An 18,548-nucleotide genomic window follows, 5' to 3' on the forward strand; every position below is an offset into this window, starting at 1 on the left:
AGAATCCAGCCATCTCTCAACATGTTGTTTCACCATTACCCTCTGGATTTAGAATCCAGCCATCTCTCAACATGTTGTTTCACCATTACCCACTGGGTTTAGAATCCAGCCATCTCTCAACATGTTAGTTTCACCATTGCCCTCTGGGTTTAGAATCCAGCCATCTCTCAGAATGTTGTTTCACCATTACCCACTGGGTTTAGAATCCAGCCATCTCTCAACATGTTGTTTCACCATTGCCCTCTGGGTTTAGAATCCAGCCATCTCTCAACATGTTGTTTCACCATTACCCTCTGGATTTAGAATCCAGCCATCACTCAACATGTTGTTTCACCATTACCCTCTGGATTTAGAATCCAGCCATCTCTCAACATGTTATTTTCACCATTACCCACTGGATTTAGAATCCAGCCATTTCTGAACATGTTGTTTCACCATTACCCACTGGATTTAGAATCCAGCCATCTCTCAACATGTTGTTTCACCATTACCCACTGGATTTTGAATCCAGCCATCTCTCAACATGTTGTTTCACCATTACCCACTGGGTTTAGAATCCATCCATCTCTCAACATGTTGTTTCACCATTACCCACTGGATTTAGAATCCAGCCATCTCTCAACAAGTTGTTTCACCATTACCCACTGGATTTAGAATCCAGCCCCGATACTGTGAGAATCCAGCCATCTCTCAACATGTTGTTCCACCATTACCCACTGGATTTAGAATCCAGCCATCTCTCAACATGTTGTTTCACCATTACCCACTGGATTTAGAATCCAGCCATCTCTCAACATGTTGTTTCACCATTACCCACTGGATTTTGAATCCAGCCATCTCTCAACATGTTGTTTCACCATTACCCACTGGGTTTAGAATCCATCCATCTCTCAACATGTTGTTTCACCATTACCCACTGGATTTAGAATCCAGCCATCTCTCAACAAGTTGTTTCACCATTACCCACTGGATTTAGAATCCAGCCCCGATACTGTGAGAATCCAGCCATCTCTCAACATGTTGTTCCACCATTACCCACTGGATTTAGAATCCAGCCATCTCTCAACATGTTGTTTCACCATTACCCACTGGATTTAGAATCCAGCCATCTCTCAACATGTTGTTTCACCATTACCCGCTGGATTTAGAATCGAGCCCCGATACTGTGAGAATCCAGCCATCTCTCAACATGTTGTTTCACCATTACCCTCTGGGTTTAGAATCCAGCCATCTCTCAACATGTTGTTTCACCATTACCCACTGGATTTAGAATCTAGCCATCTCTCAACATGTTGTTTCACCATTACCCTCTGGATTTAGAATATGGCCATCTCTCAACATGTTGTTTCACCATTACCCACTGGGTTTAGAATCCAGCCATCTCTCAACATGTTGTTTCACCATTACCCTCTGGATTTAGAATACGGCCATCTCTCAACATGTTAGTTTAACCATTACCCACTGGATTTAGAATCCAGCCATCTCTCAACATGTTGTTTCACCATTACCCTCTGGATTTAGAATATGGCCATCTCTCAACATGTTGTTTCACCATTACCCACTGGATTTAGAATCCAGCCATCTCTCAACATGTTGTTTCACCATTACCCACCTGATTTAGAATCCTGCCATCTCTCAACATGTTGTTTCACCATTACCCACTGGATTTAGAATCTAGCCATCTCTCAACATGTTGTTTCACCATTACCCACTGGGTTTAGAATCCAGCCATCTCTCAACATGTTGTTTCACCATTACCCACTGGATTTAGAATCCAGCCCCGATACTGTGAGAATCCAGCCATCTCTCAACATGTTGTTCCACCATTACCCACTGGATTTAGAATCCAGCCATCTCTCAACATGTTGTTTCACCATTACCCACTGGATTTAGAATCCAGCCATCTCTCAACATGTTGTTTCACCATTACCCACTGGATTTTGAATCCAGCCATCTCTCAACATGTTGTTTCACCATTACCCACTGGGTTTAGAATCCATCCATCTCTCAACATGTTGTTTCACCATTACCCACTGGATTTAGAATCCAGCCATCTCTCAACAAGTTGTTTCACCATTACCCACTGGATTTAGAATCCAGCCCCGATACTGTGAGAATCCAGCCATCTCTCAACATGTTGTTCCACCATTACCCACTGGATTTAGAATCCAGCCATCTCTCAACATGTTGTTTCACCATTACCCACTGGATTTAGAATCCAGCCATCTCTCAACATGTTGTTTCACCATTACCCGCTGGATTTAGAATCGAGCCCCGATACTGTGAGAATCCAGCCATCTCTCAACATGTTGTTTCACCATTACCCTCTGGGTTTAGAATCCAGCCATCTCTCAACATGTTGTTTCACCATTACCCACTGGATTTAGAATCTAGCCATCTCTCAACATGTTGTTTCACCATTACCCTCTGGATTTAGAATATGGCCATCTCTCAACATGTTGTTTCACCATTACCCACTGGGTTTAGAATCCAGCCATCTCTCAACATGTTGTTTCACCATTACCCTCTGGATTTAGAATACGGCCATCTCTCAACATGTTAGTTTCACCATTACCCACTGGATTTAGAATCCAGCCATCTCTCAACATGTTGTTTCACCATTACCCTCTGGATTTAGAATATGGCCATCTCTCAACATGTTGTTTCACCATTACCCACTGGATTTAGAATCCAGCCATCTCTCAACATGTTGTTTCACCATTACCCACCTGATTTAGAATCCTGCCATCTCTCAACATGTTGTTTCACCATTACCCACTGGATTTAGAATCTAGCCATCTCTCAACATGTTGTTTCACCATTACCCACTGGGTTTAGAATCCAGCCATCTCTCAACATGTTGTTTCACCATTACCCACTGGATTTAGAATCTAGCCATCTCTCAACATGTTGTTTCACCATTACCCTCTGGATTTAGAATATGGCCATCTCTCAACATGTTGTTTCACCATTACCCACTGGATTTAGAATCCAGCCATCTCTCAACATGTTGTTTCACCATTACCCACTGGATTTAGAATCCAGCCATCTCTCAACATGTTGTTTCACCATTACCCACTGGATTTAGAATCTAGCCATCTCTCAACATGTTGTTTCACCATTACCCACTGGGTTTAGAATCCAGCCATCTCTCAACATGTTGTTTCACCATTACCCTCTGGATTTAGAATACGGCCATCTCTCAACATGTTGTTTCACCATTACCCACTGGGTTTAGAATCCAGCCATCTCTCAACATGTTGTTTCACCATTACCCTCTGGATTTAGAATCCAGCCATCTCTCAACATGTTGTTTCACCATTACCCTCTGGATTTAGAATACGGCCATCTCTCAACATGTTGTTTCACCATTACCCACTGGATTTAGAATCCAGCCATCTCTTAACATGTTGTCTGCATCCCCACAATCTGTGCATTTGAGAAAGCTTGGTGTGATTGTGAGTTAATGGTTGCTTGGGTATCTCCATTCATAATAATCTGTGCCATTAAGCAGACGATTTTATCCTGAACCACCTCGTGTGTGTGTGTGTGTGTGTGTATACATTTTAAGTATGGGTGGCCCCTGGATTCGAACCCACAATCCTGGCGGTACCAGCGCCGTTCTATACCAACTGATCGTAATATAATCCGTGTCTGTTCTCCAGGACGGTGATGAAGACGGGTCTGGAGACGGTGAAGGCGGCGTTGAGGGCGTTTTTCGACAACGCAGCCGAGGACTTGGAGAAGACTTTAGAGAACCTGAAACAGGGCCAGTTCACTCACAGTCACTCCCAGCCCAAAGGAGTCACCCAGATCATTAACTACACCAGCGTAGCCCTGCTCCCTGTCCTCTCCTCCCTGTTCGAACACATCGGGCAGAACCTCTTTGGGGAAGACCTCATATGTATGCATACCAGTAGATCAATTCACATTTGGATCATTTGTTTTTTTGCTGAACAAAACCTGATATAGGGGCAAATCCACCAAAGCCTGATGAGAGCTTGTAGCACCACCTATTGGCCAATGATGAAACTGCACTTACCTGTTGCTCAAACATGAGACAAGGCCTCATTAGTCATTGTTAATTAAAAAGGCCATCCCTGTATCTCACGAGACCAGTCCTCTTTAGGCATTGTTAATTAAAAAGGCCATCCCTGTATCTCACACAAGACAAGGCCTCATTAGTCATTGTTAATTAAAAAGGCCATCCCTGTATCTCACACAAGACAAGGCCTCATTAGTCATTGTTAATTAAAAAGGCCATCCCTGTATCTCACACAAGACAAGGCCTCATTAGTCATTGTTAATTAAAAAGGCCATCCCTGTATCTCACACAAGACAAGGCCTCATTAGTCATTGTTAATTAAAAAGGCCATCCCTGTATCTCACACAAGACAAGGCCTCATTAGTCATTGTTAATTAAAAAGGCTTCATGTATATCTGGCTTAAAGTACCAATAAATAAGCCAAGGCCTGTTTGACCCCTAATGTCTTATTGTAGTCCAACTACACCGTCCTGTAAAGGTCATACTGTAGGTCCCCTGTGTAAGGAGACTTCCCTTGTTGTCTTCACAGTGGATGATGTCCAGGTGGCCTGTTACAGGATCCTCAACAGCCTGTATAGTCTTGGTACCAACAACAGCATCTACGTAGAAAGGTAACGTCAAAATGAAATGCAATGTGAACGCGATGATTAATTAAGAGGAAGTCAATCACACAGTCAACTCGAGGTCATTTAGTAAGTTCACCATTCTGCGATTCTCACTGTTGAACATCGTAACAGTGTTCAACACGACGCTCTTTTCGTCATCATTCGGTCTGATCCGTTATCATTTTGTCTAATCCGTTATCATTTGATCTGATCCGTCATCATTCGATCTGATCCGTTATAATTCTGTCTGATCCATTATCATTCGATCTGATCCGTTATCATATGATCTGATCCGCTCTCATTTGATCTGATCCGTTATCATTTGATCTGATCCGTTATCATTTGATCTGATCCGTTATTATTTGATCTTATCCATTATCATTCTGTCTGATCCGTTATCATTTGATCTGATCCGTTATCATTTGATCTGATCCGTTATCATTTGATCTGATCCGTTATCATTTGATCTGATCCGTTATTATTTGATCTGATCCGTTATTATTTGATCTGATCCGTTATCATTTCATCTGATCCGTCATCATTTGATCTGATCCGTCATCATTTGATCTGATCCGTTATCATTTGATCTGATCCGTTATTATTTGATCTTATCCATTATCATTCTGTCTGATCCGTTATCATTTGATCTGATCCGTCATCATTTGATCTGATCCGTTATCATTTGATCTGATCCGTTATCATTTGATCTGATCCGTTATTATTTGATCTGATCCGTTATTATTTGATCTGATCCGTTATTATTTGATCTGATCCGTTATCATTTGATCTGATCCGTCATCATTTGATCTGATCCGTCATCATTTGATCTGATCTGTTATCATTTGATCTGATCCGTTATTATTTGATCTTATCCATTATCATTCTGTCTGATCCGTTATCATTTGATCTGATCCGTCATCATTTGATCTGATCCGTCATCATTTGATCTGATCCGTTATCATTTGATCTGATCCGTTATCATTTGATCTGATCCGTTATTATTTGATCTGATCCGTTATTATTTGATCTGATCCGTTATCATTTGATCTGATCCGTCATCATTTGATCTGATCCGTCATCATTTGATCTGATCTGTTATCATTTGATCTGATCCGTTATTATTTGATCTTATCCATTATCATTCTGTCTGATCCGTTATCATTTGATCTGATCCGTCATCATTTGATCTGATCCGTTATCATTTGATCTGATCAGTCAACGGCCATTTTTTTTCTAAAGTCATCTGGTATCCTTTCATTTCAACCCAATAAGCAAAAAAATAAAACCGTACCAATCTTCATGTTAAACTACTTTTACAAATGTCAAAATGATTTCAATGTGAATATGATGATTAAGAGGAAGATAGGGTGTCTTGGAACTGATCAGCTACCCAGCTGGTTGAAATGGATTAAAAATACATCATCCAACCAGTTACGCCAGTCATGTCCATTACAGAAATATAATTATGGGGTTCAAGCAGAGAAGCTGGGTGAAACCTTATTGTATTTAATTAGGGGTTCAAGCAGAGAAGCTGGGTGAGACCCTATTGTATTTAATTAGGGGTTCAAGCAGAGAAGCTGGGTGAAACCTTATTGTATTTAATTAGGGGTTCAAGCAGAGAAGCTGGGTGAGACCCTATTGTCTTTAATTAGGGGTTCAAGCAGAGAAGCTGGGTGAGACCCTATTGTCTTTAATTAGGGGTTCAAGCAGAGAAGCTGGGTGAGACCCTATTGTCTTTAATTAGGGGTTCAAGCAGAGAAGCTGGGTGAGACCCTATTGCAGTGGTTCTTAACCTTGTTGGAGGTACTGAACCCCACCAGTTTCATATGCGCATTCACCGAACCCTTCTTAATTGGAAAAATAAAATATGATTTTTTTCAAATTCAAACATAGGTATATATTTTACTGGTGCACAAAATGAACCATCAACATCACTGTGTTCAAAGAACAAAATCATCAAAACATGATTTTCACACAAAAACATAATGAATATTTACTGCAAATCAGTGTGACTTCTGCTGTTGCCTTTCACAGACCAGTTCAGAAATGCGCAGCTTCACCTTGGCAAGTGCCACGCTCATGTCATTTTCGCAACAAAGTCTGTTCCTTTTCTTAGTTTTTATGTCCAGCATCCTTGAAAAGGATTGCTCGCAAAGATATGTTGTAACAAAAGGTATGAAAATCTCCAGAGCTTTCTTAGCAATAACAGGGTACGTTACCATTTGTTGAAACGTTGAAAGCGTTGTTGTTCTGAAGAGTTGCTGTTGAACCTGGCTCTGCTGAATTTCAATGATTTCATCGAGGTATTCATCATTGACATCTGTTGTCTCAACACTAAACGTGAACGGCTGTCTCACCTATGCTGGATATGACTCTCTTGTAGGGAAGTATCCGTCGAGAGACTTTGCAAGCTCATCTAAGTGCGTGGCAATTGCTTGCTTCAGTTCCGCGGGTACAGAAATGTCTCCGATTCCAGATACATCTTCGATCTTACTTACACAGTCGTCCAGCAGGGGAAAGTTTGCGAAGTTATCGTTCTCGGTTCGTCGTTTCCATAACGATAGCTGTTTTTGAAAAGCCTTCAGGTTTTCCTCCGCTTCGATGATGTTGACTCCACCGCCCTGCATCTTTTGATTGAGAAGATTGAGAGCTGCGAAGATATTAGCCATGTACGCTAAAATGAGAATGAACTCACAATTTTTGAAGCAATCTGCATGACAATGTTGGTGCTCTTGCAAAAACAGGGCTAATTCCTAAACAGGGCTAAAACACGATTCAGCACCTGTCCCCGGGATAACCACTGAACGTTAGAATGGTACAGAAGTACCTTGAATTCAGAGCCCATTTCTTTACACAGCTCACTGAAGATGCGGTGCCTCAGAGCACTAGTTCGCACATAGTTCACGCATTCCATTACAATTTTTAATGCTTCTGCCAGTTTCGGAGGCAAGGTTTTTGTTGCCAACGCATGCCTGTGCAGAATACAATGCGTAACAATGATGTGTGGTGCATCGGCTTTCACTAGCGCACCAAAAACAGACTTTCTTCCCAGCATGACTGGAGCTCCGTCCGAACAAACTGCAGAAACCATATCCCACAAAAGATAGTTGTCTTTGAAGAAGTCATCCACAAGTTTCTTCACATTGGCTGCCTTAGTTGTTGTTGTAAGAGGCTTACAAAATAAAAAATCTTCCTTTATCACGTCGTCTTTCACATAGTGCACGAATACAGCAAGCTGGCTTAGATTGGATACGTCTGTGGTCTCGTCGAGTTGAAGGCTGAATTTTGCCGGGCTTGAAATCAGATCTGCAACTACTTGAGCCAAGATGTCTTTGCTCATGTCCTCTATTCTATCGCTGATGGTGTCATTTGAAAGAGGAATATGGGATAACTTCAGCCTCATTTCCCAGCATGATATTCGCCATCTTTAACACAGCTGGTTTTATGAGTGTTTCACCAATGGTGTGTGGTTTGCCCTGCTTTGCGATCAGGTAAGCAACTTCGTACGATGCTGTGAGGATCGGTTTGTTGATGGGTACAAAGCCGAGAACAGGCAGAGTAGCCTTTTCATCGAATCTGGCTCTCTTCACCTTGAATTCAGCGAGCGTTGTGTTCTTGTATTTTCCATTTCCATGCAGCTTAAGGAAGTGTTCTCTTAGTTTTGCCGGTGCTAGACTAGAATTGCTCAACTTGGCATTGCAAATCATGCAGTTAGGACGCTGACTCCCATCACGTTCCATTATACATGTGAATCCATATTGTACATATTCGTCCGACCACTTTCTTTTTGTGCTCGACATAGTAAGTATGAAGGGATTAAAATATTAAGAAAGAAATCACAAGACGTACCCTCACGACAGTCACAAGTCGACTACTGAGCGCACCAAATTCCCTGCAGCACAGATAGGCCAAGCGATGTACCGTGATCACCTGCAGCCTATGATGGCCAAGCGGGGCGTGTCATCACGAATCATATGAGACGGATGTGTGTCTTGACCTCCGCCGAACCCCTGAGACTGACTCACCGAACCCCTGGGGTTCGATCGAACCCAGGTTAAGAACCACTGCCCTATTGTCTTTGATTAGGGGTTCAAGCAGAGAAGCTGGGTGAGACCCTATTGTCTTTAATTAGGGGTTCAAGCAGAGAAGCTGGGTGAGACCCTATTGTCTTTGATTAGGGGTTTAAGCAGAGAAGCTGGGTGAGACCCTATTGTATTTAATTAGGGGTTCGAGCAGAGAATTTGGGTGAGACCCTATTGTATTTAATTAGGGGTTCGAGCAGAGAAGCTGGGTGAAACCCTATTGTCTTTAATTAGGGGTTCGAGCAGAGAAGCTGGGTGAGACCCTATTGTCTTTAAATAGGGGTTCAAGCAGAGAAGCTGGGTGAGACCCTATTGTCTTTAATTAGGGGCCATGGAGCCAAACAGCCATGGAGCCAAACAGCCATGGAGCCAAACAGCCATGGAGCCTAACAGGCATGGAGCCTAACAGGCATGGAGCCAAACAGCCATGGAGCCTAACAGCCATGGAGCCAAACAGCCAAACAGCCATGGAGCCAAACAGCCATGGAGCCAAACAGCCATGGAGCCAAACAGCCATGGAGCCAAACAGCCATGGAGCCAAACAGGCATGGAGCCAAACAGCCATGGAGCCAAACAGCCATGGAGCCAAACAGCCATGGAGCCTAACGGCCATGGAGCCAAACAGCCATGGAGCCAAACGGCCATGGAGCCAAACAGGCATGGAGCCAAACAGGCATGGAGCCAAACAGGCATGGAGCCAAACAGGCATGGAGCCAAACAGCCAAACATCCATTGAGCCAAACACCCAAGGAGCCAAACAGCCAAACAGCCAAACAGCCATGGAGCCAAACAGCCAAACAGCCATGGAGCCAAACAGCCAAACAGCCAAACAGCCATGGAGCCAAACAGCCATGGAGCCAAACAGCCAAGGAGCCAAACAGCCATGGAGCCAAACAGCCATGGAGCCAAACAGGCATGGAGCCAAACAGGCATGGAGCCAAACAGCCATGGAGCCAAACAGTCTAATAGTTATTATTTCTAACTATTTCTATTTACATCCTCAATTTCTGTAAGATGCCAAAACGTTGGACATAACAGGACAGGCCAGTGAATTCCCTCTGGGGGGGAGTTTCCTCTAAACCAATGCCTATGACACATCCAGAACCAGCCATAGAGCCTGCTGGATAATCTGTTGAATACGGTGTAGTAACAAAAACCTCCGTAACAACCGACAACATGAAGTAGCTGGATAAGGTTAGCCCGCTAGCTACACTGACAGCTGTCAGTGAACAACAAAATGTTCATGTTTATCAACGCCACGTGGAAATTCCCACACCCAATTGGTGAATATACAGGACCAGTCAGAAGTTTGGACACACCTACTGATTTCAGGGTTTTTCTTCATATTTAGTATTTACTGGTTGAAAGAGTGCGCAAAGCTGTCATCGAAGCAAAGGATTGCTGGCCACTAGATGGCAGCAGTGTATGTGCAAAGGTTTAGACTGATCCAATGAACCATTGCATTTATGTTCAAAATGTTGTGTCAAGACTTCCCAAATGTGCCTAATTGGTTTACTAATACATTTTCAAGTTCATAACTGTGCACCTTCCTCAAACAATAGCATGGTATTAGTTCACTGTAATAGCTACTGTAAATTAGACAGTGCAGTTAGATTAACAAGAATTTAATCTTTCTGCCCATATCAGATATGTCTATGTCCTGGGAAATGTTCTTGTTACTTACAACCTCATGCTAATCACATTAGCCTACGTTAGTTCAACCTCATGCTAATCACATTAGCCTACGTTAGCTCCACCTCATGCTAATCACATTAGCCTACGTTAGCTCCACCTCATGCTAATCACATTAGCCTACGTTAGTTCCACCGTGGGCGGGACACTGATCCTGCAGTTTTAACACTTTTTTGGTTACTACATGATTCCATATGTGTTATTTCATAGTTCAATATCTTATTCTGTCTCATTCTACAATGTAGAAAATGCTAAAAATAAAGATAAACCCTGGAATGAGTAGGTGTGTCCAAACTTTTGACTGGTACTGTATATAAGTAGCCTTCATCATTCTTCTGAGGTGGAACCTAAATATGCATTTCCTCTCTTGAACAGGAAATTACATCAAAATAGTGGTGGCTACTTCCTCTGGGGTGTTACTTTAAGGTCCTCCATTTAGAATTGAGTGAAAAACACTTCAAATGCTTTACTCCTCTGGCTCCGAATGACCGATCTGTACAACACTTGATATACGGTATCCATGGACCAAGATCTCACAAATTATGTTTTTCCAGGCTAGCATGTCAAACAACATGGTCGCTACTGACCAATAAACATTCACGTGACATGTATTCACGACTTGATATATGCTGAGGTAATTTTTTTAATGTTTTTTCACGTTTTCTCAAAATCCGTACTTTGATTGACACTGGAAGTATGATAGATAATGACAATCTAAAAGTGTCCTGTCCAGAACCTTGTACAGACTATGTTGACACCACATTTCATACATTCACAACAACCATAATTTGTTCTGTGGCTCATTTTAATATTGCATTAAGTCTAGTAAAGGATGTGACTGGGTTAAACCAGTTATTCTGGAGAAGGAGTGTCTTCCTGAACATGAGCTGTCCCTCCTCCTCCCCCTTCCTCCCCTACCTCCTCCTCCTGCCCCTTCCTCCTCTTCCCCCTTCCTCCCCTACCTCCTCCTCCTCCTCCTCCTCCTCCCCCTTCCTCCCCTACCACCTCCTCCTCCTGCCCCTTCCTCCTCTTCCTCCTTCCTCCCCCTACCTCCTCCTCCTCCTCCTCTTCCTCCTTCCTCCCCTACCTCCTCCTCCCCTTCCTTCGCTTACTCCTTCCTCCCCCTACCTCCTCCTTCTCCTCCCCTTCCTCCTCTTCCTTCCTCCTCCCCCTACCTCCTCCTTCTTCCTCTTCTTTCTTCCTCCCCTACCTCCTCCTTATCCTCCCCCTTCCTCCTCCTCCTTCTCTTCCCCCTTCCTCCTGCTCCCCTACCTCCTCCTTCTCCTCCTCCCCCTTCCTCTGCTTCCTCCCCCTACCTCCTCCTCCCCCTACCTCATCCTTCTCCTCCCCTTCCACCTCTTCCTTCTTCCTCCCCCTCCCTCCTCCTCTTCCTCCTTCCTCCCCCTACCTCCTCCTCCTCCTGCACCTTCCTCCTCTTCCTCCTTCCTCCCCCTACCTCCCCCCTCCTGCCCCTTCCTCCACTTCCTCCTTCCTCCCCCTACCTCCTCTGCTTTCTTCCTCCCCTACCTCCTCCTTATCCTCCCCCTTCCTCTTCCTCCTCCCCCTTCCTCCCCTACCTCCTCCTCCTCCTCCTCCCCCTTCCTCCCCTACCACCTCCTCCTGCCCCTTCCTCCTCTTCCTCCTTCCTCCCCCTACCTCCTCCTCCTCCTCCTCTTCCTCCTTCCTCCCCTACCTCCTCCTCCCCTTCCTTCGCTTCCTCCTTCCTCCCCCTACCTCCTCCTTCTCCTCCCCTTCCTCCTCTTCCTTCCTCCTCCCCCTACCTCCTCCTTCTTCCTCTTCTTTCTTCCTCCCCTACCTCCTCCTTATCCTCCCCCTTCCTCCTCCTCCTTCTCTTCCCCCTACCTCCTCCTCCCCCTACCTCATCCTTCTCCTCCCCTTCCACCTCTTCCTTCTTCCTCCCCCTCCCTCCTCCTCTTCCTCCTTCCTCCCCCTACCACCTCCTCCTCCTGCACCTTCCTCCTCTTCCTCCTTCCTCCCCCTACCTCCCCCCTCCTCATCTTCCTCCTTTCTCCCCCTCCCTCCTCCTCTTCCTCCCTCCTCCCCCTCCCTCCTCTTCCTCCTGCAGGCAGCGTCCAGCCCTAGGTGAATGTCTTGCAGCGTTCTCGGGGGCTTTCCCTGTGGCCTTCCTGGAACCAGAGCTCAACCAGTTCAACAACTACTCCATCTACATTACCAAGGGCTCCCGGGACAGAACAGGTACTGTTGCAAACTGTCCTTCAGGTGTTTTAGAATCAAAGACAGGATCGGTTTGGATGGAGAGATAGAGAGAAGCTTGGTATAAATGTTGCAAACTGAATTGAGGAATGACTGCATACAGTTTTTATGTCTCTCTCACTATCACCTTTTATCTCTCTGTCTCTTACTCCCTCTCTCCCTCCACCCTCTCTCCCTCCACCCTCTCTCTCCCTCTCTCTTTCTTTCTTTCTCTCTCTCTCCCTCCACCCTGTCTCTCTCCCTCTCTCCCTTTACCCTCTCTCTCTGTCTCTCTCCCTCCACCCTCTTTCTTTATCTCTCTCTACCTCTCTTTTCCTCCCTCTCTCTATTTCCCCCTCTCTCTCTCTCTATCTCTCTCCCTCCACCCTCTCTCCATTTCCCCTCTCTCTCTCTCTCCCTTCCTCCCCCCTCTCTCTCTATCTCCCTCCACCCTTTCTTTCTTTCTCTCTCTCTCCCTCCACCCTCTCTCTCACTCTCTCCACCCTCTCTCTCTCCCTCCATCCTCTCTCCCTCCACCCTCTCTCTCCCTCCACCCCCCCTCTCTCTCCCTCCACCCTCTCTTTATCTTTCTCTACCTCTTTTCCTCCCTCTCTCCATTTCCATCTCTCTCTCCCTCCACACCCTCTCTCTCTCTCCCTCTCTCCCTCCACCCTCTCTCTCCCTCTCCCTCCACCCTCCCTCTCTCTCCCTCCACCCTCTCTCTCCCTCCTCCCTCTCTCCATTTCCCTCTCTCTCACCTCTCTCCCCCACTGCTTCCCCAGCTCTAGATCTGCCCTTCCAGGTAGGAGAGATGTGTCCAGTCATCCCGTCCCTGGAGAAGTCTCTGGAGGAGATCATGGATCTTGCTGAGTCCGGCCTGCACTACACGCAGATGCCTCACGTTATGGAGGTAGAGACTGGTTTATTACCAGGAGACTGGTTTACTAACAGGAGACTGGTGGTTTATTGTCACACCCTGGTCAAAGTATTTTGTGTTTATCTTTATTTATTTGGTCAGGCCAGGGTGTGGCATGGGTTTTTGTATGTGGTGTGTATGTATGGGGATTGTAGCTAGTGGGGTGTTCTAGTTAAGTCTATGGCTGTCTGAAGTGGTTCTCAATCAGAGGCAGGTGTTTATCGTTGTCTCTGATTGGGAACCATATTTAGGCAGCCATATTCTTTGAGTTTGTCGTGGGTGATTGTTCCTGTCTATGTGTTTTTTCACCAGATAGGCTGTTTAGGTTTTCGTTACGTTTTGTTTTTGTAGTATTGTATTGGAGATTCGTGTTTCGTATTATTAATAAACATGGATCGTAAACCACACGCTGCATTTTGGTCCGACTCTCCTTCACATCAAGAAAACCGTTACAGAATCACCCACCACAAAGGAACCAAGCAGCGTGTCAACAGGCAAGAACAGCCCAAAGTGGAGTACAGTATGGACTATACTTCTTGGGAGGAGATAGACAGGTGGGCGGTCGACCCAGGGAGCGTGCCGGAGCCCGCCTGGGATTCGATGGAGCAGTGCGCGGAAGGATATAGGAGAATGGAGTTTGCGAAGCAAGCAAGGCGGCGCGGACGGAGGCCCCATAGTCAGCCCCAAAAATTTCTTGGGGGGGGGCTCAGGGAGAGTGTGGCAGAGTCAGGAGCCAGACCTGAGCCAACTCTCCCTGTTTATCGTGAGGAGCCAAGGAGGAGACCAGAACCAGAGCCGGTGTTGGAGGTGAGCGAAACAGAGACTGTGAAGGAGTTAATGGGGAAATTGGAGGAGAGAGAAATGAGGGAGTTGCTGTGTTGGTGTTTTAAACATGGAATTCGCCCGACGGAGCGTGTCGGGGATTTGATGGCACCTGGGTCAGCGCTCCATACTCGTCCTGAGGTGCGTGTTAGTCGGCTGGTGAAGATGGTGCCAGTCTCACGTACCAGGCCTCCTGTGCACCTCCCTAGCCTTGCACGTCCTGTGCCAGCACCGCTCTCAAGATCTCCAGTACGCCTTCACGGTCTAACCCATCCTGTGCCACCTCCACACCCCAGCCCTCCGGTAGCAGCTCCCCGCACCAGGCTTCCTGTGCGTGTCCTCGGCCCAGTACCACCAGTGCCAGCACCACGCATCAGGTCTACAGTGCGCCTCGCCTTTCCAGCGCTGTCGGAGCCCTCCTCCTCTCCAGCGCTGTCGGAGTCTCCCGCCTGTTTAGCGCTGTTAGAGCCTTCCTTCTCTACAGCGCTGCCGGAGTCTCCCGCCTGTTCAGAACTGCCAGTTAGCATAGAGCTGCCAGTTAGCATAGAGCTGCCAGTTAGCATAGAGCTGCCAGTTAGCATAGAGCTGCCAGTTAGCATAGAGCTGCCAGTCTGCATAGAGCTGCCAGTTAGCATAGAGCTGCCAGTCTGCAAGGAGCTGCCAGTCTGCAAGGAGCTGCCAGTCTGCAAGGAGCCGCCAGAGCTGCCTGTCTGCAGGATGCCGCCAAAGCTGCCAGTCTGCAAGGAGCCGCCAGAGCTGCCAGTCTGCAAGGAGCCGCCAGAGCTGCCAGTCTGCAAGGAGCCGCCAGAGCTGCCAGTCTGCAAGGAGCCGCCAGAGCCGCCAGTTAGCATGGAGCAGCCAGGGCCGCCAGTCAGCATGGAGCAGCCAGGGCCGCCAGTCAGCATGGAGCAGCCAGGGCCGCCAGTCAGCATGGAGCAGCCAGGGCCGCCAGTCAGCATGGAGCAGCCAGTCAGCATGGAGCAGCCAGTCAGCATGGAGCAGCCAGAGCAGCCAGTCAGCATGGAGCAGCCAGAGCTGCCAGTCAGCATGGAGCAGCCAGTCAGCATGGAGCAGCCAGAGCTGCCAGTCAGCATGGAGCATCCAGTCAGCATGGAGCAGCCAGAGCTGCCAGTCAGCATGGAGCAGCCAGAGCTGTCAGTCAGCATGGAGCAGCCAGTCAGCATGGAGCAGCCAGAGCTGCCAGTCGACCAGACTCTTCCAGATCTGCCAGTCGACCAGACTCTTCCAGATCTGCCAGTCGACCAGACTCTTCCAGATCTGCCAGTCGACCAGACTCTTCCAGATCTGCCAGTCGACCAGACTCTTCCAGATCTGCCAGTCGACCAGACTCTTCCAGATCTGCCAGTCGACCAGGATCTTCCAGATCTGCCAGTCGACCAGGATCTTCCAGATCTGCCAGTCGACCAGGATCTGCCAGTCAGCCAGGATCTGCCGAAACCACCAGCCAGCCAGGATCTGGTAGATTCATCAACCTGCCTGAGCTTCCTCTCACTCCTGAGCTTCCTCTCACTCCTGAGCTTCCTCTCACTCCTGAGCTTCCCCTCAGTCCCGAGCTGCCTCAGTCCCGAGCTGCCCCTCAGTCCCAATCTGCTCCTCAGTCCAGTGGGGTTCTGGGTGAGGACTACTAGGCCATGGTCGGCGGCGAGGGTGGACTATCCAGGGACGCGAGGAGAAGGGGCTAAGACATTGATTGAGTGGGGTCCACGTCCCGCGCCGGAGCCGCCACCATGGACAGACGCCCACCCGGACCCTCCCTATTGTTTTGAGGTGCGTTCGGGAGTCCGCACCTTAGGGGGGGGGTTCTGTCACACCCTGGTCAAAGTATTTTGTGTTTATCTTTATTTATTTGGTCAGGCCAGGGTGTGGCATGGGTTTTTGTATGTGGTGTGTATGTATGGGGATTGTAGCTAGTGGGGTGTTCTAGTTAAGTCTATGGCTGTCTGAAGTGGTTCTCAATCAGAGGCAGGTGTTTATCGTTGTCTCTGATTGGGAACCATATTTAGGCAGCCATATTCTTTGAGTTTGTCGTGGGTGATTGTTCCTGTCTATGTGTTTTTTCACCAGATAGGCTGTTTAGGTTTTCGTTACGTTTTGTTTTTGTAGTATTGTATTGGAGATTCGTGTTTCGTATTATTAATAAACATGGATCGTAAACCACACGCTGCATTTTGGTCCGACTCTCCTTCACATCAAGAAAACCGTTACATTTATTAACAGGAGACTGGTGGTTTATTAACAGGAGACTGGTGGGTTATTAACAGGAGACTGGTTTATTAACAGGAGACTGGTTTATTAACAGGAGACTGGTGGTTTATTAACAGGAGACTGGTGGTTTATTACCAGGAGACTGGTGGTTTATTACCAGGAGACTGGTGGTTTACTACCAGGAGACTGGTGGTTTATTAACAGGAGACTGGTGGTTTATTAACAGGAGACTGGTGGGTTATTAACAGGAGACTGGTTTATTAACAGGAGACTGGTTTATTAACAGGAGACTGGTGGTTTATTAACAGGAGACTGGTGGTTTATTAACAGGAGACTGGTGGTTTATTACCAGGAGACTAGTGGTTTATTACCAGGAGACTGGTGGTTTATTAACAGGAGACTGGTGGTTTATTAACAGGAGACTGGTGGTTTATTAACAGGAGACTGGTGGTTTATTAACAGGAGACTGGTGGTTTATTAACAGGAGACTGGTGGTTTATTAACAGGAGACTGGTGGTTTATTAACAGGAGACTGGTGGTTTATTAACAGGAGACTGGTGGTTTATTACCAGGAGACTGGTGGTTTATTACCAGGAGACTGGTGGTTTATTAACAGGAGACTGGTGATTTATTAACAGGAGACTGGTTTATTAACAGGAGACTGGTTTATTAACAGGAGACTGACTGGTGGTTTATTGACAGGAGACTGGTGGTTTTAACAGGAGACTCGTGGTTTATTAACAGGAGACTGGTGGTTTATTAACAGAAGACTGTGGTTTATTACCAGGAGACTGATGATTTATTACCAGAAGACTGGTGGTTTATTAACAGGAGACTGGTGGTTTATTAACAGGAGACTGGTGGTTTATTAACAGGAGACTGGTGGTTTATTAACAGAAGACTGTGGTTTATTACCAGGAGACTGATGATTTATTACCAGAAGACTGGTGGTTTATTAACAGGAGACTGGTGGTTTATTAACAGGAGACTGGTGGTTTATTAACAGGAGACTGGTGGTTTATTAACAGGAGACTGGTGGTTTATTAACAGGAGACTGGTGGTTTATTAACAGGAGACTGGTGGTTTATTAACAGGAGACTGGTGGTTTATTAACAGGAGACTGGTGGTTTATTAACAGGAGACTGGTCGTTTATTAACCGGAGACTCGTGGTTTATTAACAGGAGACTGGTGGTTTATCAACAGGAGACTGGTTTATTACCAGGAGACTGGTGGTTTATTAACAGGAGACTGGTGGTTTATTAACAGGAGACTGGTGGTTTATTAACAGGAGACTGGTGGTTTATTAACAGGAGACTGGTCGTTTATTAACCGGAGACTCGTGGTTTATTAACAGGAGACTGGTTTATTAACAGGAGACTGGTTTATTAACAGGAGACTGGTTTATTAACAGGAGACTGGTCGTTTATTAACAGGAGACTGGTCGTTTATTAACCGGAGACTGGTGGTTTATTAACAGGAGACTGCTGGTTTATTAACAGGAGACTGGTTTATTAACAGGAGACTGGTTTATTAACAGGAGACTGGTCGTTTATTAACAGGAGACTGGTGGTTTATTACCAGGAGACTGGTTTATTAACAGGAGACTGGTTTATTAACAGGAGACTGGTCGTTTATTAACAGGAGACTGGTTTATTAACAGCAGACTGGTGGTTTATTACCAGGAGACTGGTGGTTTATTAACAGGAGACTGGTGGTTTATTAACAGCAGACTGGTGGTTTATTACCAGGAGACTGGTGGTTTATTAACAGGAGACTGGTTTATTAACAGGAGACTGGTGGTTTATTACCAGGAGACTGGTGGTTTATTAACAGGAGACTGGTGGTTTATTAACAGGAGACTGGTGGTTTATTAACAGGAGACTGGTGGTTTATTACCAGGAGACTAGTGGTTTATTAACAGGAGACTGGTGGGTTATTAACAGGA

The 18,548-nt window shown here is 46.2% G+C and overlaps 1 protein-coding gene across 1 annotated transcript in view; it reads left to right on the forward strand.

The window, feature by feature from the left end:
• Positions 1-18,548, forward strand: part of LOC139381183 (ryanodine receptor 2-like) — a 497,608-nt gene that overhangs the window by 369,565 nt on the left and 109,495 nt on the right. Inside the window, exons 65-68 of the mRNA XM_071124606.1 lie at positions 3,666-3,904; positions 4,575-4,656; positions 12,511-12,641; positions 13,421-13,548. Of these exons, the coding sequence (XP_070980707.1) occupies positions 3,666-3,904; positions 4,575-4,656; positions 12,511-12,641; positions 13,421-13,548 (580 nt within the window). The remainder of the gene's footprint in view (positions 1-3,665; positions 3,905-4,574; positions 4,657-12,510; positions 12,642-13,420; positions 13,549-18,548) is intronic.

This window comes from Oncorhynchus clarkii, chromosome 23 (genome assembly GCF_045791955.1).
Source record: "Oncorhynchus clarkii lewisi isolate Uvic-CL-2024 chromosome 23, UVic_Ocla_1.0, whole genome shotgun sequence".
Classification (NCBI taxonomy): Eukaryota; Metazoa; Chordata; class Actinopteri; order Salmoniformes; family Salmonidae; genus Oncorhynchus; species Oncorhynchus clarkii.